This window comes from Phocoena sinus, chromosome 15 (genome assembly GCF_008692025.1).
Source record: "Phocoena sinus isolate mPhoSin1 chromosome 15, mPhoSin1.pri, whole genome shotgun sequence".
In the NCBI taxonomy this organism is placed as follows: Eukaryota; Metazoa; Chordata; class Mammalia; order Artiodactyla; family Phocoenidae; genus Phocoena; species Phocoena sinus.
In genome coordinates this window covers 24,546,938-24,569,687 of record NC_045777.1, presented here as the reverse complement: position 1 = coordinate 24,569,687, position 22,750 = coordinate 24,546,938, and the positions used below count along the sequence as shown (strand labels likewise).

At 40.6% G+C, this 22,750-nt stretch overlaps 1 protein-coding gene and 1 pseudogene across 1 annotated transcript in view; both read right to left on the bottom strand.

Moving 5' to 3' along the window:
* PIGU (phosphatidylinositol glycan anchor biosynthesis class U) overlaps positions 1–22,750 on the bottom strand; it is a 112,687-nt gene that overhangs the window by 63,182 nt on the left and 26,755 nt on the right. The window contains exons 5-6 of the mRNA XM_032605132.1: positions 18,861–18,970; positions 16,560–16,660 (exon numbers count right to left, since the gene is read on the bottom strand). Coding sequence (XP_032461023.1) covers positions 16,560–16,660; positions 18,861–18,970 — 211 coding nt within the window. The remainder of the gene's footprint in view (positions 1–16,559; positions 16,661–18,860; positions 18,971–22,750) is intronic.
* LOC116740021 lies at positions 1,364–3,334 on the bottom strand (annotated as a pseudogene).

Below are 22,750 nucleotides of genomic sequence, written 5' to 3'. Positions count from 1 at the left end.
TTTCTCTAATAATTAGTGATGTTGAGAAGCTTTTCATGTGCCTCTTGGCCATCTGTATGTCTTCTTTGGAGAAATGTCTATTTAGGTCTTCTGCCCATTTTCTGATTGGGTTGCTTGTTTTTTTTATATTGAGCTGCATGAGCTGTTTATATATTTTGGAGATTGATCCTTTGTCCGTTGCTTCGTTTGCAAATATTTTCTCCCATTCTGAGGGCTGTCTTTTCATCTTGTTTGTAGTTTCCTTTGCTATGCAAAAGCTTTTAAGCTTCATTAGGTCCCATTTGTTTATTTTTGTTTTTATTTCCATTACTCTAGGAGGTGGATCAAAAAAGATCTTGCTGTGATTTATGTCAAGTCAAAGAGTGTTCTTCCTATGTTTTCCTCTAAGAGTTTTATAAGTGTCTGGTCTTACATTTAGGTCTTTAATCCATTTTGAGTTTATTTTTGTGTATGGTGTTCTAATTTCATTCTTTTACATGTAGTTGTCCAGTTTTCCCAGCACCACTTATTGAAGAGACTATCTTTTCTCCAGTGTATACCCTTGTCTCCTTCGTCATAGATTAGTTGACCATAGGTGCGTGGGTTTATCTCTGGGCTTTCTATCCTGTTCCACTTGATCTATATTTCTGTTTTTGTGCCAGTACCATATTGTCTTGATTACTGTAGCTTTGTAGTAGAGTCTGAAGTCAGGGAGTCTGATTCCTCCAGCTCTGTTTTTTTCCCTCAGGATTGCTTTGGCTATTCTGGGTCTTCTGTGTCTCCATACAAATTTCAAGATTTTTTGTTCTAGTTCTGTAAAAACTGCCACTGGTAATTTGATAGGAATTGCATTGACTCTGTAGATTGCTTTGGGTAGTACAGTCATTTTCACAATGTTGATTCTTCCAATCCAAGAACATGGTATATCTCTCCATCTATTTGTGTCATCTTTTTTTTTTTATGGTGCCAATTTTAAATACCGTTTTATTTGACATTGCATTTTCCACTTACAATACAGTGCTTTTAAGTGCAGTGTTATTTCCTTTCCCTGTGCACATATTCCACGTTCAAGTATCAAGAATGCCGAGTTTGGGCTTCCCTGGTGGCGCAGTGGTTGAGAGTCCGCCTGCCGATGCAGGGGACACAGGTTTGTGCCCCGGTCCGGGAAGATCCCACATACCGCCTAGCGGCTGGGCCTGTGAGCCATGGCCGCTGAGCCTGTGCGTCCGGAGCCTGTGCTCCGCAACGGGGGGGAGAGGCCACAACAGTGAGAGGCCCGCATACCGCAAAAAAAAAAAAAAAAAAAAAAAAAAAAGAATGCCGAGTTTATTACAGCAGCTCAACTTTAAAACTGCCATGGAATTTGCTACAAATTTGGGTCTTCAATGTTTTGTGGAACAATGCTAAATCTATGCTAGGTTGGCTTAATCAACCTCTTCAATGGTGGGCCCAGAGGAGGCACCAGCAGATGGAGGAGCTCCACCACCAGGGAAGCCCCCGGGCATTCCTCCTGGCATTCCTCCTGAGCTCTGGTACAGCTTGGTAATGATGGGGTTGCAGACTTTTTCCAGCTCCTTCTGCTGATGTTCAAATTCTTCTTTCTCTGTAGTCTGGTTCTTATCAAGCCAGTTGATTATTTCATTACACTTATCAAGAATCTTCTGTTTGTCCTCATCATTAATCTTGCCTTGAAGTTTCTCATTGTCAACAGTAGCTTTCATGTTGAAATCACAGGATTCAAGAGAATTCTTCGAAGACAACTCATCCCGCTGCTTCTCATCTTCAGCTTTGTACTTCTCTGCTTCCTGAACCATGCATTCAATGTCTTCCTTGCTCAAACAGCCCTTGTCATTAGTGATGGTAATCTTGTTCTCTTTTCCTGTGCTCTTATGCACAGCAGACATTGAGGATGCCATTGGCATCAATATCAAAAGTGACTTCAATCTGAGGAACACCACAGGGGGCAGGAGGTACGCCTGTGAGTTCAAATGTGACAAGCAGGTTGTTATCCTTGGTCATGGCACGCTCACCTTCATAAACCTGAATGAATACGGGGCTGGTTGTCCAAGTAGGTTGTGAAGGTCTGCGTCTGCTTGGTGGGAATGGTGGTGTTGCTCTTGAGGACAGTCATGACTCCACCAGCAGTTTCAATTCCAAGGGAAAGAGGAGTGACATCCAACAGCAGCAAGTCTTGAACATTTTTAGATTTGTCTCCAGATAAAATGGCTGCCTGGACAGCTGCACCATAAGCAACAGCCTCATCAGGGTTGATGCTCTTATTCAGTTCTTTCCCACTGAAGAAGTCCTGTAGAAGTTTCTGATTCTTGGGGATGCGGGTTGAACTACCCACCAGGACAATATCATGGATCTGAGACTTGTCTAGCTTGGCATCCTGAAGGGCTTTCTCCACAGGGTCCAGTGTGCCATGGAACAGGTCAGCATTCAGTTCTTCAAATCGGGCACAGGTAATTGAGGTATAGAAGTTGATTCCTTCATAGAGGGAATCAATCTCAATAGTGGCCTGGGTGCTGGAAGAGAGAGTGCACTTAGCATGCTCACAAGCAATACGAAGGCGACGGACAGCCTTCTTGTTCTCACTGATGCCCTTCTTGTGCTTGCACTTGAACTCTGCAATAAAATGGTTGACCATCCAGTTGTCAAAGTCTTCTCCACCTAAGTGGGTATCTCCAGCTGTAGACTTCACCTCAAAGATTCCATCCTCAATAGTGAGGACTGACACAACAAAAGTGCCACCACCTAAATCAAAGATCAGCACATTTCTTTCTGCTCCAATCTTTTTGTCTAAGTCATAGGCAACAGCAGCAGCAGTTGGCTCGTTGATGATTCTACGTACATTGAGCCCAGCAATAGTTCCAGCATCTTTGGCAGCCTGACGCTGAGAATCATTAAAGTAAGCAGGTACTGTGACAACAGCATTAGTAACGGTCTTCCCAAGGTAGGGCTTCTGCTATTTCCTTCATCTTTGTCAAAACCATGGATGACACCTCCTCTGGATAGAAAATTTTTGTCTCTCCCTTGTATTCTACTTGAACCTTAGGCCTGCCTGCATCATTCACCACTATAAAGGGCCAATGCTTCATATCAGACTGGACAACAGATCATCAAATCTTCGTCCAACAAGGCATTTGGCATCAAAACCCATGTTGGTGGGATTCTTGCAACTTGGTTCTTTGCAGCGTCATAAATCAATCATTTGGTATCAGTAAAGGCGACATAGCTTGGGGTAGTTCGGTTCCCCTGATCACTGGCAATTATTTCCACCTTTCCGTGCTGGAAGTACCCACACAAGAATAGGTGGTGCAAGATCAATGCCAACTGCAGGTCCCTTAGACATGGCTGCTGAGCGCAGGTCCGGGTCCACTGGAGGAGAAAACAGCAATCTGGAAAGCTGCTGCCATGTTCAATGAGACCTGATTGTGTCTTCTTTGATTTCTTTCATCAGTGTCTTATAGTTTTCTGAGTACAGGTTTTTTACCTCCTTAGGTAGGTTTATTCCTAGGTATTTTATTCTTTTTGTTGCAACAGTGAATGGGATTGTTACTTTAATTTTTCTTTTTGATCTTTCGTTGTTAGTGTATAGGAATGCAAGAGATTTCTGTGCATTAATTTTGTATCCTGCGGCTTTACCAAATTCATTGATTAGCTCTAGTAGTTTTCTAGTGGCATCTTTAGGATTGTCTACGTATAGTATCATTTCATCTGAAACAGTGACAGTTTTAATTCTTCTTTTCCAATTTGTATTCCTCTTATTTCTTCTTCTTCTCTGATTGCCGTGGCTAGGACTTCCAAAACTATGTTGAATAAGAGTGGCTAGAGTGGACACCCTTGTTCCTGATCTTAGAGGAAATGCTTTCAGTTTTTCATCATTGAGAATGATGTTTGCAGTGGGTTTGTCATATATGGCCTTTATTATGCTGAGGTAGGTTCCCTCTATGCCCTTTCTGCAGAGTTTTTATCATAAATGGATGTTGAATTTTGTCAAAAGCTTTTTCTGCATCTATTGAGATGATCATATGGTTTTTATTCTTCAATTTGTTAATATGGTGTATCACATTGATTGACTTGCATATATTGAAGAATCCTTGAATCCCTGGGATGAATCCCACTTGATCATGGTATATGATCCTTTTAATGTGTTGTTGGATTCTGTTTGCTAGTATTCTGTTGAAGATTTTGCATCTATATTCATCAGTGATATTGGTCTGAAATTTTCTTTTTTTGTAGTATCTTTGTCTGGTTTTGGTATCAGGGTGATGGTGGCCTCATAATATGAGTTTGGGAGTGTTCCTTCCTCTGCAATTTTTGGGAAGAGTTTGAGAAGGACGGGTGTTAGCTCTTCTCTAAATGTTTGATAGAATTCACCTGTGAAGCCATCTGGTCCTGGGCTTTTGTTTGTTGGAAGATTTTTAACCATAGTTTCAATTTCATTACTTGTGATTGTTCTGTTCATATTTTCTATTTCTTCCCGATTCAGTCTTGGAAGGTTATAAGAATTTGTCCATTTCTTCCATGTTGTCCATTTTACTGGCATAGAGTTGCTTGTAGTCGTCTCTTAGGATGCCTTTGTATTTCTGCGGTGTCTGTTGTAACTTCTCCTTTTTCATTTCTAATTTTATTGATTTGAGTCCTCAACCTCTTTTTCTTGATGAGTCTGGCTAATGGTTTATCAATTTTGTTTCTCTTCTCAAAGAACCAGCTTTTAGTTTTATTGATCTTTGCTATTGTTTTGTTTCTATATCATTTATTTCTGCTCTGATCTTTATGATTTCTTTCCTTCTGCTAACTTTGGGTTTTGTTTGTTCTTCTTTCTCTAGTTCCCTTAGGTGTAAGGTTAGATTGTTTATTTGAGATTTTTCTTGTTTCTTGAGGTAGGATTGTATTGCTATAAACTTCCCTCTTAGAACTGCTTTTGCTGCATCCCATAGGTTTTGGATTGTTGTGTTTTCGTTGTCATTAGTCTCTAGGTATTTTTTTATTTCCGCTTTGATTTCTTCAGTGATCTCTTGGTTATTTAGTACTGTGTTGTTTAGCCTCCATGTGTTTGTGTTTTTTATGTTTTTTTCCCTGTAATTTATTTCTAATAAACCATAGCATTGTGGTTAGAAAAGATGCTTGATATGATTTCAATTTTCTTAAATTTATTGAGGCTTGATTTGTGACCCAAGATGTGATGTATCCTGGAGAATGTTCCATGTGCACTTGAGAAGAAAGTGTAATCTGCTGTTTTTGGATGGAATGTCCTATAAATATCAGTTAAATCTATCTGGTCTATTGTGTCATTTAAAGCTTATGTTTCCTTATTAATTTTCTGTCTGAACGATCTGTCCATTGGTGTAAGTGAAGTGCTAAAGCCCCCCACTATTATGATAATTACAACAGTAACTATTGTGTTACTGTTGATTTCCTCTTTTATAGCTGTTAGCATTTGCCTTATGTATTGAGGTGCTCCTGTGTTGGGTGCATATATATTTATAATTGTTATATCTTCTTCTTGTATATTTTTTATAAATTTATTATTTATTTTTGGCTGTGTTGGATCTTCATTACTGCATGCAGGCTTTCTCTAGTTGCAGTGAGCAGGGGTTACTCTTCCTTGCAGTGCACGGGCTTCTCACTGCAGTGGTTTCTCTCGTTGTGGAGCATGGGCTCTAGGTGCACGAGCTTCAGTAGTTGTGGCTCGCAGGCAATAGAGTGCAGGCTTAGTAGTTGTGGCTCACGGACTTCACTGCTCTGTGGCACATGGGACCTTCCTGGACCAGGGTCTGAACCCGTGTCCCCTGCACTGGCAGGCATATTCCTAACCACTGCACCACCAGGTAAGCCCTTGTTCTTGGACTGATCCCTTGATCATTATGTAGTATCCTTCCTTGTCTCTTGTAACATTCTTTATTTTAAAGTCTATTCTATCTGATAAGAGTATTGCCACTCCAGCTTTCTTTTGATTTCCACTTGCATGGAATATCTTTTTCCATCCCCTCACTTTCAGTCTGTATGTGTCCCTAGGTCTGAAGTGGGTCTCTTGTAGACAACATATATATGGGTCTTGTTTTTGTATCCATTCAGCCAGCCCGTGTCTTCTGGTTGGAACATTTAATCCATTCACATTTAAGGTAATTATTGACATGTATGTTCCTGTTACCATTTTCTTAATTGTTTTGGGTTTGTTTCTGTAGGCCCTTTTTTTTTTTTTTTTGTGGTACGTGGGCCTCTCCTGTTGTGGCCTCTCCTGTTGCGGAGCACAGGCTCCATATGCGCAGGTTTAGCAGCCATGGCTCATGGGCCCAGCCGCTCCGCAGCATGTGGGATCTTCCCGGACTGGGGCACGAACCCATGTCCCCTGCATCGGCAGGCGGACTCTCAACCACTGCGCCACCAGGGAAGCCCTCTGTAGGCCCTTTTCTTCTCTTGTGTTTCCCACTTACAGAAGTTCCTTTAGCATTTGTTGTAGAGTTGGTTTGGTGGTGAATTTTCTTAGCTTTTGTTTGTCTGTAAACCTTTTGATTTCTCCATCAAATCTGAAGGAAATCCTTGCTGGGTAGAGTATTCTTGTTTGTAGGTTCTTCCCTTTCATCACTTTAAATATATTGTGCCACTCCCTTCTGGTTTGTAGAGTTTCTGCTGAGAAATCAGCTGTTAACCTTATGGGAGTTCCATTGTATGTTGTCATTTTTCCCTTGTTGCTTTTAATAATGTTTCTTTGTCTTTAATTTTTCTCAACTTGATTACTATGTGTCTCAGCGTATTTCTTCTCGGGTTTATCCTGCCTGGGACTCTCTGCACTTCCTGGACTTGGGTGGGTATTTCCTTTCCCATGTTAGGGAAGTTTTCGACTATAGTCTCTTCAAATATTCTCTCAGGTCCTTTCTCTCTCTGTTCTCCTTCTGGAACCCCTATAATGCGAATGCTGTTGCGTTTAATGTTGTCCCAGAGGTCTCTTAGGCTGTCTTCATTTCTTTTCAGTCTTTTTTCTTTATTCTGTTCCATAGGAGTGATTTCCACCATTTTGTCTTACAGGTCACTTATCTGTTCTTCTGCCTCAGTTGTTCTGCTATTGATTCCTTCTAGTGTATTTTTCATTTCAGTTATTGTATTGTTCATCTCTGTTTGTTCTTTAATTCTTCTAGGTCTTTTTTAAAGATTTCTTGCATCTTCTGATCTTTACCTCCATTCTTTTTTTTTATTATTATTATTTTATTTATTTATTTTTTTGCTGTACGCGGGCCTCTCACTGTTGTGGACTCTCCCGTTGCGGAGCACAGGCTCCGGACGCGCAGGCTCAGCGGCCATGGCTCACGGGCCCAGCCGCTCCGCGGCATGTGGGATCTTCGCGGACCGGGGCACAAACCCATGTCCCCTGCATCAGCAGGCGGACTCTCAACCACTGCGCCACCAGGGAATCCCTACCTCCCTTCTTTTCCCAAGGTTCTGGATCATCTCCACTATCATTATTCTGAACTCTTTTTCTGGAAGGTTGCCTATCTCCACTTCATCTAGTTGTTTTTCTGGGGTTTTATCTTCTTCCTTCATCTGGTACATAGTCTTTGGCCTTTTTACTTTGTCTATCTTTCTGTGAATATGGTTTTCATTCCACAGGCTGCAGGATTGTAATTCTTCTTGCTTCTGCTGTCTGCCCTCTGGTGGATGAGGCTATCTAAGAGGCTTGTGCAAGCTTCCCAATGGGAGGGACTGGTGGTAGGTAGAGCTGGGTGTTGCTCTGGTGGGCAAAATTCAGTAAAACTTTAATTTGCCTGTCTGCTGATGGGTGGGGCTGAGTTCCGTCCATGCTTGTTGTTTGGCCTGAGGCGACCCAGCACTGGTGCCTACAGGGTTTTTGGTGGAACTAAAGGGAGGGCTTACGCCAAGGATTACTTCCCTGAGCTTCTGCTGCCAGTGTCCCTGTCCCTATGGTGAGCCACAGCCGACCCTGCCTCTGCAGGAGACCCTCCAACACTAGCAGGTAGGTCTGGTTCAGTTTCCAGTGGGGTCACTGCTCCTTCCCCCTGGGTCCTGATGTGCACACTCTTTTGTGTGCCCTCCAAGAGTGGAGTCTCTATTTCCCCCAGTCCTGTCAAAGTCCTGCAATCAAATCCTGCTAGCCTTCAAAGTCTGATTCTCTGGGAATTCCTCCTCCCATTGCCAGACCCCCAGGTTGGGAAGCCTGACGTGGGGCTCAGAACCTTCACTCCAGTGTGTGGACTTCTGTGCTATAATTGTTCTCCAGTTTGTGAATCACCCACCCAGTGGTAATGGGATTTGATTTTATTGTGATTGCACCCCTCCTTCCATCTCATTGTGGCTTCTCCTGTGTCATTGGACATGTGGTATCTTTTTTGGTGAGTTCCAGTGTTTTCCTGTCAATAATTGTTCAGCAGTTAGTTGTGATTCTGGTGTTCTCCCAAGAGGAAGTCCTGAGGGGTCTTTTAATATTATCAACAGTAACAATCAGCACCACCATTTACTGAGCATCTAGTTCATGCTCCCACACTATGCTAAGTGTTTCACATGCACCAACTCATTCATTTATTTTTCTCCTCATCTCATTCATTCTTTACATTTACTTTATGCAGTAGGGACTGTTTCAGTCCCCATGTTATAGACAAGGAAACTGAGGTCCTAAACAGTTAAGTGACTTGCTTAAAGTGATAATGCCAGGAAGTGCTAGCACTAGAATTAGCTACCAGATCTGTGTCGACTGAAAAAAAATGCACAACCTAAAAGTTGAGAGTTATGTTTTATTTGGCGGACAAAACTGAGGACTTAAGCCTGGGACACAGCATCTCAGATAGCTCTGAGAGACTGCTTCCAAAGACGTAAGAGAGGAGCCAAGATATATAGTAGTTTTTGCAACAAAGACCATGTAGTCGGAACATCAAAAGATTACTGTTAATTAGAGAAAACCAGGTATCTCAAGTTAAGGAATTTAGTGCTTTTCTATGTATGGGAAGATGCAAGCGTCTGGGCTCTCTGAAATCATTCCTTTGATATGCACCTCAGCTATCTGGGCCTGTGCTTTCTCATCCTGAGTCTCCTCAGGGTGCACCTTCGGGGGTGGCTGCAGTGGCTGACCTCTAGATGGGGAGCATCCTGTTTCTATCCTGAGTTCCCTTGGGGCTCATCATAGGGGCAGCTGTAATGTGATGGCTTGAGGGCTGTGACACATTTGTTTACTGATTTTGCAGGTAACATTTTTTCATTGACATCTGTCTGACATCACAGCAGCCTGAGCTCTTACTCTGAACCACCTCTGATAGTACTGATTCTTCTTTTTCCTTGGGAAGCAAGTCCTGTCACTCAGGTCTCTTTTGGTGGAATAAGGAGAGTCGGAAGGGTCCTTGGGCGGCAAACCTCAAGAATTTCTAGTCTGGAGCATCTCATTGTTGACAAACACCAACAGTGAATAAGCAGGAGTACCTATTAACACATGTTTGTTTTCCTTTTGAAAGCCTAATGAAGATGACCTCAGAGGGATGGAGTATTTTAAGTAGCTCCTTCACCAAAGCCCCAACCTTTGAAGTAAAACCCAAGCTGCTCCACTAAACAAACATCAACCCTGCCCACAGATTTGAGTTTCCTGGCCAACACCCCAACAAGGACAACACAATACAATGGCCTGGGCTTTGTCCTGGCCTGTGGCTCTCAGCGTGTCCCAGGCAACCCTGGGCTGCCACAAAGGAAGTCAAAGGAGGGCAAGTAGAAGGAGTCAAGGGGACAAAGCAAATGAGGCCACTCCCTTCTGTGGGGGCACCTGCTCCACGGAAGTCTGGGGAGAGAGGTACATAGTTTACTTCCACTGTCCCTATCTTCTTATCAATCAATTTAATTTATTTTAAATTATGTGCTCATTGAAGAAACTTTGGGAAAAAACAGATATGAGGAGGAAATAAAAATTACTCACGAACTTACTCTGCAGAAACAAGTATTACTCTTTTGGAATCTATTTCTATTTGTGTTGTAGTTTTAACATAGTTGAGATTATACTTTATTAAAATATACAATTTTGTATTCAGCTTTTAAAAAATAAATGTATCCTCACATAATTTACAATTATTTTCAAATATCGTGTGCATGGGTAAACTGTATTTTCTTTAATTACATGGGCAAACCATGTTTTACTTAGCCATTCCTCTCTCTACTTTGAAGTATTTTCCAATTTTTCTAATCATTATAAATAATCCTGCAATTAATGACTTAGCATCATAAAGCTTGGTCTGTAATTCTGCACTACTTTAGGATAGGTTATCAAAATTAAAATTCATAAATCAAAAGAACAAACACTTGAACTACTGCCAAACTGCTTCCCAAGAGGGCTGTACTAATTTATAAGTCAACTTGCCATGTGGGAAAATGCCAGTTTGATAGCACTTTGCCAGAACTGAGAATTACCTTCTAAAATCTTTGCCAATTTGAAAGGGAATAAAAAACCACTTCTTTGTTATTTCAATTTGCTTTTCTTTATTAGTTATCTAAGGAGTTGAATATTTTTTCATAGTTTTTAGTCATTTAGATCCCTTCTTTTGTGAATTCTCCCAACTGTTTTCTTCTTTAAATAAAGAGTGAATTATTCCTTCACAAATTTTATTAAATATCTAATTATGTGGTACAAATGTGAAATATAGAAATATGACCTGCAGATTTTATAACTGAACTTTGTATATACTGCTAATAGGGATTACTAATATATTCAAAGAGAATAGTTCAGAGACCTAACTAAAATAGAATTCTTCAAATATTTTAACAGATTAGAAATGTTACTTGCGACGGTCTCTACTTACAGCTGCCAACAATGGAAAATAACTTAAGTGTCCAGCAAAAGCGAAGGCCTAGGACCCCATGACAAATATACCTGAGGAATGGAAGTGGAGGTGGGGTGGGGTGGGATGATAAAAGACTTTTACTTCTCATTTCATATGTTTGAATTTCTTTTATTTTTACCACGTACTTGAACTACTCCTAAAATTTTAAAAACTTAAATTTTGATGTAAAGAAATTAACAAATGTGACTAATGTCATTCATGATTCATACGAAACAAGTAATAAAATTAAAACAAAATTGTGCATACAATATTACAAAAATGTTCATAAAATTCACTTGACAGAAATCTAGAGTGACATAATAAAAAAATTTTTTTCCTGTGGAACCAAAACAATGTGGCTGCAAAGGAGTGACATACAACTTTTTTACATTTTTTCCCCCAAACAAAATTGTTCCATTGACTTAAAGGGTCTTTTGAAAGATGTTCTTAAAATGGCATACTTTACATTTTTGTGTGAGACTTCTATTGTACACACCTCAGAGAGCATGTCTTTAGTCTTCCTACCTTTGTGCTCAGCTATTTTAAAGGTGACATTTCCAAAGGCCAGTGCTCAATCCCTTCTGCCAGGCTGCCTCATACAGTCCTTACTTTAATGGACACCAGGCACCTTCATAAATGAGTCCTACCTGAGCTGGACACTCTGGAAACAGGAACTGAGGCAGGGGATGTTCACAGACTGCAAAGAGTCATTTCAAGTAACCTGATAATAAGTTAAACTAAATGACCTACAGAAAGACTAACTACAACCACTCCAAGAGAAGCAATGTCTTATTAAGACCTAAGTCATTCCCATGTGCCACCCTAGAAAAGGTAAGTAAACTCTAAGTAAAAGGTCCTATGTACAACTTTTGAGTATTTCCTCAGTGTGCAAATTATTCAGCAATAATGTAGGGAAATAAGAGCTCTCATACACTTATCCGAGTATACATTGGTAAAACTCTTGAAGGCAATTTAGTGATAAATTTCAGAAATCCTAAAGAAGGTATACACACAGTGACACAATAATTCTATTTCTAGGACTTTAGAGTAAGAAAATAATTGAACATGTGTGTGACAATTACTGTTAGAAATTACATTAGAAAATTAACTGTATGGGAATTCCCTGGCAGTCCAGTGGTTAAGACTCAGCACTTTCACTGCTGTGGCCCGGGTTCGATCCCTGGTTGGGGAGCTAAGATCCCAGAAGCCACATGATGAGGCCAAAAAAATTTAAAAATTAAAAAAAAGAAAGAAAATTAACTATAGTATTATTTAAACAGCTGAAAACTGGGAAATTAACGAGATATTTAATAGAAGTTGGTTAAAGAATTTCTATTTATTCATCAAGACAATGGAACAGTAAGCAGCCATGAAAAATGACAGACTAAATGTTTACTGACATGTGGCAGACTGTATTTTTGTCCCCAATTCTTAACCCCTCCCCTATGCCCAGGCTCTTTGCCATATAACTTTGCAGTGCCCCCCCATTGTGGACAGGATGGAAATACCCACACCTGAGATCAGCCATGTTTTGTTTTGATCAATGTGATGTAAGCACATGTGATACAACCAGAAACTTCAAAAGCTCAAGCCTGATTGGGCTTGCTCACAGTTGTGTCTCTGCCATCACTATAAGAATATGCCTAAATTAGTCCCCTGGTCCATGAGGATGACAGACATGTGGTGAAGAGCCCAGCCTAGATGAGCCAACTACAGTCAGCTGCTGATGCATGAATGAGCCCCGATGAAACCAACAAACTGCCTAGCCACATTCAACCTAGATCAGCTGACACCTATCTGACTTACAGACACATGAGCTAAGTAAATGCGTATTGTTGTTTTAAGCCACTGAGTTTTGGAGTGGTTTGTCAAATAACATTTTTGTGATGACAGTTAACCGATACAATATTTAAAAGTGTAAAAGAAAAATGAGGGAAAAATCTGGAAATATATACCTCCAACGCTAATAGACTTCTAGTGAAAAATGGTAGATTAATCACATGTATATCATCTTTCCCTCCAATAACCTCACTAAAATGACAATAAAGCATTAAAAATAGTCTTAAATAACAAATTAACAGAAGAGACTATAGCAAAATAAATTTTAACATAATAGTGGAAACATTAAAAGCAGGAGGAAGAGGGATAAATGACTGAGCATTATGGAAGAAATTACAGCTCAATGGCCTGCAGAGAGGAATACCAATAAAAATCAGGCCAACTCACCCCATACAAATTCTGAGAGATCCAGCACCTTGAAGGTATCAGATACTATGGCAGGTGGGGTAAGTTACAGAGATGAGAATCAAGCTGAACGTTTGTATACAGACCAGACAGAACCCCAGGTCTCACCTCAACTATGTGCAGCCAGGTGACTATCCCTACATACCCCATCCTTCTAACATCCTTAAATAATAAGCAGACAGCCAAGGATCACCATAAATAAGAGAAAATCTACCCATATGAAAGACAGAGCCCAAGACAAACAGAAAAAGAAGGCAGGGCGGGGGTGGGGGGGGTTGGGGGGGGGTGGGGGGTTGGGGGGAGGGAATCCAGGAAGGCAAAGAGATTATGCTTAGAACAAATGGAAACTGAAAACAAAAACAAAACCAAGAAAACTCAGAGAGATAAGAGAGGATATCGTGGTGATAAAATAATAATGATGCTTCAAAGAAACAACTGGAGACCAAGAAAGAACTTAAATCAATAGAAAATAAAACACACAAATTAGATCAATCCAAAAAGTCCAATATCCAATAGACACCCCAAACGAGAGGACAGAGAAAACAGAGAGGAGAGAGAATTTGAAAAACAGTACTGGAATATCTTCTAGAACTAAAGGACACTAGTCTCTATTTTGAAAGGGCCTACCAAGTACCCAGTAATGAATGAAAAAAAGAACCAAGTAGACATAGCATCATGAAATTTCAAAATACTGAGGATAAAAAGAAGATCTTAAATCTTTCAAAGAAAAAATTAGGTTACGTATAATGGCTTAAAACTGTCCAACAGCAACCGGGATGCTAGAACACAGTGAAGCAATGCCTTCAAAATTCTGAAGGAAAATTTTTTCCAGTCTAGAATTCTATACCTTGCCCCAATTATTAATCTGGTGCTAAGTTAGAAAAACACATTTTTTCATGTGTGGAATGATTCAAAATACATATCTCACACACCCTTTCTTAGAAAACTACTAGAGGAAGTACTTTAGCAAAACCGAGGAAAAAAATCAGTAAACGAAAAAAGGAATCTAGGAAAGGGATACAATACAAGAGAATTATAAGGAAAAGTTCCACTATGACAGCTTTGCATCAAGACCAGACAACAACCAGGACAGACTGGTACAGGATGAAAGATGTGTGAGGCAGATCTCCAGAAAAATAATGGAACCAATAAACTATTTGATGTACTTAACATTTTTTAAAAAAACTACAGACCTACTTTGTTTTACTGTACTTTGCAGATACTGTGTTTTTACAAATTGAAGGTCTGTGGCAACCCTGCATTAAGTAAGTCTATCAGAGCCATTTTTCCAACAGCATTTGCTCACTTTGTGTCTCTGTGCCATGTTCTGGTAATTCTTGCAATATTCCAAAATTTTTCATTATTATTATGTTTGTTATGGTGATCTGTGATTAGTGATCTTTGATGTTACTCTTTTAATTGTTTGGGGGCACCACATGCCCATAATATGGCAAACAACTGATAAGTGTTGTCTGTGTTCTGACTATTTCACAGACTAGCTGTTCCCCCACCTCTCTCCCTCTCCTCAGGCCTCCCTATTCCTTCCTAATATTAAAATTAGGCCAATTAATAACCATACAATGGCCTCTGAGTCAAGTTAAAGGAAGTGTTGCATACTTCTCACTTTAAATCAAAAGCTAGAAATAGGGCTTCCCTGGTGGCACAGTAGTTAAGAATCTGCCTGCCAATGCAGGGGACACAGGTTTGAGCCCTGGTCCAGGAAGATCCCACATGCCGCGCAGCAACTAAGGCCATGTGCCACAACTACCGAGCCTGCGCTCTAGAGTCCACAAGCCACAACTACTGAAGCCCGCGTGCCACAACTACTGAAGCCCGTGTGCCTAGAGCCCGTGCTCTGCAACAAGAGAAGCCACTTCAATGAAAAGGCTGCACACCACAACTAGAGAAAGCCCACGCGCAGCAATGAAGACCCAACGCAGCCAAAAATAATAAATAAATAAAAGGAAAAAAAAAGCTAGAAATAATTAAGCTTAGTGAGGAAGGCACGTCGAAAGCTGGGATAGGATGAAAGCTAGGCCTCTTGCACCAAACAGTTAGCCAAGTGGTAATGCAAATGTAAAGTTCTTGAAGGAAATTAAAAGTTCTACTCCAGTGAACACATGAATGATAAGAAAGCAAAACAGTCTTATTGCTGATATGGAGAAAGTCCAAGTGGTCTGGAGAGAAGATCAAATCTGCCACAACACTCCCTTAAGCCAAAGCCTCATCCAGAGTAAGGCCTTAACTTTCTTCAATTTTATGAAGGCTGAGAGAGGTGAGGAAGCTATAGAAGAAAAGTTTGAAGCTAGGAGAGATTAGTTCATGACGTTCAAGGAGAGAAGCCTGTCTCCAGACCATAAAAGTGCAAGGTGAAGTCGCAAGGGCTGATGTAGAAGCTGCAGCAAGTTATCCAGAAGATCTACCTAAGACAATTAATGAAGGTGGCTACACTAAACAACAGATTTTCAATGTAGACGAAACAGCCTTATTTTAGAAGAAGATGCCATCTAGGACTTTCATAGCTAGAAAAGAGAAGTCAATGCCTGGCTTCAAAGCTTCAAAGGACGGGCTGATTCTCTTACTAGGGGCTAAATTTTTTTATCAATAAAGTATGTTTAAATTAAGCTATGTACATTTTTTTAGACATAATGCTATTGCATACTTAACAGAATATAGTATAGTGTAGACATAACTTTTATCTGTGCTGGGAATCCAAAAATTTCGTGTGACTCACTTTATTGCAATATTTGCTTTATTGCTGTGATCTGGAACCAAACCCACAATATCTCTTAGGTATGCCTGTATTGTTAGGCACTTAAAAGATCTAGCAGAGCAACTGAGGGGAAAAAAGTGATTGGTACAGAAAGATAAAGCAAAACAAAAACAAGCAAAAACCCCACAGTTACTAATCCCAGAAAAAATAAAAGGTTGTACAAGAAAGAAAAAACAACCATAGTTATTACTTTTCCCAGCAGTGAATAATACATATACTGTCATAAAATATAGGTACCAACTACTGATTTAATCAAAGCTGTGACATAACTTCTCTAGGAAAACCAGGTAAAAGGGAAGTGAAGATATTGGTAAAAGAAAGCTAAATCTTTATCTCCCATAATAAGAATACAATAGATAATGTCTAAAATTTATAATTCATGAAACAGCAATATGCGGTCTTATTTGGAAATATGGAAATAAATACTAGCAAAAAAAAAAAGTAGTTCCATCAAAGAAGTTGAACTAGGGATGGGAAGAAAGGGGCAGAACACTGCTATTCTCATTGTAAGCCTTTTAGAAGTTTTTGTTTTTTGTTTAAACTATGTTAACAGTGACTCTCTGAGTGGTAGAATGTCAGGATGTTTTAATTAATTTTTTTCTCTTGGCTTATCTAAATTTTCTATAAAATTACTTGTGTAATTAAAAAAAATGTTTTTAAGTGTTGTTTTTTTTTTTTTTTTTAATCCACAGCATAAGTGTTACAAAAGCCTGCACAAATTAGGGACTGAACTTCCTTTGGGGCCTTACCTTTTATCGTGGTCAAAATGAAGAAAGCAATGAGGGTGTTGTTGATGGCGCAGGTAGACTTGGCAACACAAGACAAGACCGTGTAGGGATTTAAGAGATAGCTGGGGAAAAACACACATATTTGGCATTAGTAATCCTGGTCAAAGGACCAGGGAGTCCTGGCCACCATAGCCAGGAAGTTCAAGAGGTTTACTAAAACCATACTCAAGGGAAGGCAACTTCTTAGAAATAAGTTTTCCTAAGTAAAAGAGGATGGAGTGGGGTGGTGGCCAGTGAGTAAAAGGCACTGAACATTCACTGCCTATTCTGTGCTATGTGTTATATGGAAAACCATCATATTTCATCATCACGGATCCTGTAAACCAGCAATAACATCATTCCCATTTTGCAGGTGAGGAAACTGAGACTCAGTGGTTAAGTAGCCTAAGGTTTTACAAGCTAATAAATACATTCAAAATCAGGTCTTTCTGGCAATAAGCCTATATTTTTTATTACTTCAGGTTTCAAAAATGATAAAAATTCTACCAATTCCCACAGAGCCCTATATTTTAGGAATGGCTACAGTTATCTCTGAAAACCAGGAAAGTAGTTTCCTCAATCAGGTTCCTAAGCTCTGACATAGGCTACCCCATTCAAGAGGTGAGAGCAGCTTAAGTTTAGTTCTCTTGGCAGCCAAGCTATATCCACCAAACCAGACCCAAAGGACAGAATAAGTATCTGCTGAATTCAGTAAGCTAGTGGCCATTGAACTTCACAGGACAACCTGAACTTTCACTGGGAGGGAATTAAACTGAAACAGTCTTTTCCTGAGGTGGGAAGGAATGGACTGAAAAAATAAATTTGAAATGCTGAATAGGGAAATCTTATACAGTCATAACTGTGTTTTTATTTATTTTTACCCTGCTTCCACAAAAGATTTGAGGCAGCTCAAATGAGAACAGATAACAAAAAGTGAGAGCAAAATTAAAATACAAATAAAGAATCAAGACCAGGGCAAGCATAAATAAAAGGAAAAAGTAAAGGCTAGGGAAAGAAGAACAAATGGGTCTTCTACAACACTGTAGTAATCAGCTTTAAATCTGGCTCTGAGTTTCCTGGCAGACAAAGTGAAAAGGGAGACCAGTTACATAATTCTGATTATCAGATAGGAAGAAACATACCAGTGTCTCAGGGAGAGATTATAATTATTATGCGCAAATAAAGACCTTAAATCCAATACCTCTCAGAGCTGTAAGATTAGCAGTTCTAAAGCTAAAGGCCCAGAAATTGTTGATTTTTTTTTTCAGCAATTAGATAGGCTTGTTCTACAACCTTTAAAGAAATGGCTGCTGCTATTACAAAACTACTCCCTGGAGACATAGGAGTCCATAAGGGACTCATAATGTTGCCAAACCTCTAGTTCTATTAGGTACTTTCCACCAATATTTCTGAAATACATAGATATGAACCGATACCTCAAATGTGTTTGGTGGGAGGAGAAAAAAAGCCATTTCTAAATAGCAGGTGATGTTCAAGAAGCAGCTACGCAAGCCACCTATCTGGAATACTGAATAGAAGAGTCACACACAAGGCAAAGGGTTGAATAAACTGTCCTCATAAGGCCCCTTCTAAATGTGAAGCTCTAAGGTCATGTTTTTCCATGAGGAAACTTGTCTGCCTTGTTTTACTGTGTATCCTTAGGAACTAGTATATTATTAACATTTACTATTAGTTGACTGAATAATTATTCCCATTTGCCGATCTCAGGAATATAAAGAGGAATAACCTGAAAGAATTAAAGTTATAGGCAGCACTGGTACTCCTAAAGAATTCTTTCATAGAGCCTCAGTAAGTTCCACTCTCTCATACTGGTCATCCAGCTGGGATGGGTCTGTTTGGTACTTTACTTCAGTTTTCTGAACTACAAATGGGGGACTAAATTGTATGTGAAACATAGGAGTTGCTTGAAATAACTGATGCATAAAGATCAGAATTTTATGCAATCCATATATCACAATTGGAAAACCTTTTTTTTTTAGAAACACTGGTTACTAGGAGGCTGGAACCAGATCAGCATCGAGTGAAAAAGCATTTGTGAAGGGTCGATTGTGCATGTGCTTGTGTGAGGCTTTGTCCCAACAGAGACAGGATGGCTCTGTCTCTTTTCCTGGCCAGAACCCCAGTTGTGCAACAGAACTATAGCAAATACTTGATGACTAAGACTGCAAATCTCCAAAAATACAACAAACAACATGAGAAAGTCTCATCAGATTTTCCTCACATTCATTGGCACTGAGCCCTGTTTTGTCAGAGAATACTTACAAGAGGGCCACTTTCAGAGGGATGTAACGCATTTCCATAGGGGTTCGGATGAGTTCGGCCACATCTGGGGCATACTGGTCTAGTTCTAGGAGGAGTTTCTGCTTTTTAAACTGGAAAAAAAATGACAAAACACATGAAACAAATAACTTCCCATTGCTTTTAGGATGGAAAAAAAATGACAAAACACATGAAACAAATAACTTCCCATTGCTTTTAGGATGAAGACAAAAGTTCTTCCATGGCCCACATTGCCTGTCTGACCTGGCCCTACCTCTCCAGGGTCATTTCACGCTCGCTCCCCACACCTCTCACTTTCTGGGTTCAAGCACCATGAACATGCCACTGCCCTCCTGCTCCCAGCTCTTTGCATTTAACCTAGAACAAACAACCTCTTCTTCTCTTTCCCTAGTTAACTCCCACATAAGCTTTAGATCTTAGTTAAATTGTCACTTCCTCAGGAAGGCACACTCACTGCCCTGACTGTAAAAATCTCATAACACTGTTCACAGTTAGAACTTTTTTATTTATTTATGTGACTATCTTTCTCCTTCACTATACTATAAGTTCCATGAGGGCAGAGACCATGTATATTTGCGAATACCTGGCACAGTGAGCAAACAATAAATATCTGTTGAATGGCTAAATGAAAGATTGAATGGCAAAGCAGTTTTTAGTCATTTTTAAGAGTTATCATCAGTGGCCTAAGGATTCCAAAGTTCCATCAAAGCGAAATATTTTCATGCAAAGTGGAACGATCCCCTGAATGTCACAGTGTCCTGGGTTTTCTTCTGAGCTCTCCTGTTTCAAGTTTTTGACTTCCACAGAGGAAGTGGGAAATGACCATGATGAAGAGAAGGAGGAGGAAGGCTGGGTGTGGCTGGGCAGCCAGATAGTTTACAGGGAGTGAGATGGGGGTGGAAAGCTCTTGCCTTCCCCTGTGTGTGTCCCAACAAGCTCATGGGTGTGTTCCAGATTGAAAAAAAGCTAGGCAACCCTATAAGCAAACATGGGTCACACTACAGATAGAAAAAGCCTCTGAACCCCAAAGGGGTAGCCCTGCTGATTTAATGATCTTAGATAGTATAAAATCAATGCCGCAACCTATTATAAAACAGAGTAATTCAGAGAAGCCAAAGTAGTGTGTGATTAAAGATTTAAGGATGAAAACACAGATGGCAACAGAATACTGCATTACACCATTTACATAAAGTTAAAAGCATGCAAAATAACACTATATGTTACTTAGGTATATTTACAAATGCACAAAAAATTAAGGCCATGTGTGGGAACAATAAACACTAAATTCAGAACAGTGGTAACTGGAGAGAAGGAGTAAGGAGACGAAAGTATCAGAGAGAGGCAACTCTATGTAAAATGTTTTATTTTTTAAGCTGAAATAGGTTCACAGCATGTATTATTCTTTATATATTTTTGTTTTGTTTTGTTTTTCAGTATGCGGGCCTCTCACTGTTGTGGCCTCTCCCGTTGCTCCGGACGTGCAGGCTCAGTGGTCATGGCTCACGGGCCCAGCCACTCCGCGCGGTATGTGGGACCTTCCCGGACCGGGGCACGAACCCGTGTCCCCTGCATCGCCAGGCGGACTCTCAACCACTGCGCCACCAGGGAAACCCTCTTTATATATTTTTGCATGTCTTAGATATTAAAATTTTTAAACTAAAAAAAAATTTTTTTTAAGAGCCATCTTTCAGTTCAAAAGAAAATCCCAGGATAATCATAGAAATACAGGTAACCACAGATTTCTTGCAGAGGTTTAGGTAGAGGCTTAATCAAAAAACCTGAACAGGGCTTCCCTGGTGGCGCAGTAGTTGAGAGTCTGCCTGCCGATGCAGGGGACACGGGTTCGTGCCCCGGTCCGGGAAGATCCCACATGCCGCAGAGCAGCTGGGTCCATGAGCCATGGCCGCTGAGCCTGCGCATCCAGAGCCTGTGCTCCGCAACAGGAGAGGCCACAACAGTGAGAGGCCCGCGTACCGCAAAAAAAAAAAAAACCTGAACAAACTTCAAAAACCTCCCTTTGATCATCTCTGGGAGTCCAAGTTAAGTGGTGGGAATTATCATCAGTAAGATTTATGCTGCCATTCACAGCTGGGGTTATTTAATTAAAAGGGAAAAATATAAACTAAGATGTTTTTATCAGAGAGAAGGGGGCTGGCTTAGCAAACAAAGCAGTCAATGAGGACAGCTGCAGCAGTGGTGGAAGGACGGAGGCCCCACTAGCTAAGGGTTCTAGAGTTCTACTGCAAAAAGAAGGCCACCTGGAGGGTGTGAGAGCCACAAAGAAGGCTGTTAAAAGGAAACAGGGAGTTCACCCAGTAGCAGCCAGAGAGACAGATGGGAATACAGGCCCATTCCCCAGGCTGGAAGCCAGCCAGCAGGACTACAGTAAGAGATGCAGGCAGTTAAACAGGGATGTGTAGGCCCTGGGCAAAGGTGACACTGTGCCAACAAGGAAAGAAAACTTCCTTGTAACCCCGATCTTCCAAAATACTTTAAAACAGAAAGATTTTATGAAAGGAGAGTCTCCACGAGAGAAGGGCAGTCAGGTCAGCAGTCCCCAGATTCGATGCTACCTTTCTTTTTGTCTCCCCCAATCTCACCAGCACAGGTACCATTATGCCTGGCCTTAGAACTCAATATTGACTCAGATCCCCTAAGCACAGACAAAATCCCTTTAAAACATCCCCATGCATCCAGTTAGAGACAGGAAAGTGGCTAAAAATCTAAGGAAAATTAAACACACACACACCAAGAAAATATTAGAAGTATAAAAATAAATGAGGGGCATCCCTGGTGGTACAGTGGTTAAGAATCCGCCTGCCAGTGCTGGGGACACGGGTTCGAGCCCTGTTCTGGGAAGATTCCACATGCCCACAAAGCAATTAAGCCCGTGCGCCACAACTACTGAGCCTGCACTCTAGAGCCCGCGAGCCACAACTACTGAAGCCTGCACGGCACAACTACTGAAGCCCGCGAGCCTAGAGCCCATGCTCCGCAACAAGGGGATCCACCACAATGAAAAGCCCGCACATCGCAATGAAGAGTAGCCCCCGCTCGCCGCAACTAGAGAAAGCCCATCCACAGCAATGAAGACCCAACACAGCCAAAAATAAATAAATAAATAAATAAGGTTAAAGAGTACAATTTAAAATCCAAAGATAGGTATATTTCTAGGTATATTCAGAAGCCTCAACAACAATGAGATTTAAAGCAGGAGAGGTTAAAAGTGACCTAAAAAGTAATTACCTGAATGTGTTACCTTTGTAATCATTAATCAGCTTTTCCATATGTATGTTATATTTTAGCAGAAATTTTTGAATTAAAAAAAATCTCCAGGGTGGAGTTTTCCTTCCCTTTTACCCACTACCCCACGCAGCCATTTCCCTGTCCCTTGAAAGGTTGATTTTTGCAAGGACATAATTCCCCTACTCCAAATAAAGAGATTCTTCTAATCACTGAAGCTGTGTCTACACCCCTTTGCATCCCCAAAACCTATGGGGGGGATGAATATTCCACCCCCACTGTATCTCCAACCGTTAGCCTCAGCACATTCCAAATTCAGGAACCTATCCTCCAAATTCACAACCCTCTAAGCATAGTAGGGGATACAGGTTTTTATCACTCCCTATCAAACCACCTGCAGCTTTCTAACATGAATTCTGAGTTCCAAATAAGCGCAGTCTCAGCAAAGGACAGACTAGACTAACATTGCTTCTGTCAAGTGAGGCAGATGTAAACTGTCATGAGAATCAACTGGTCACAATCAATCAGCATTCATATTCCACATGCTCAAGTTGGAGATTGGGGTGGGGCTGGAGTCTTCCATCTCTGCACCATAGTTTACCAGGATGCATTTGGGTGCAGACACAGCT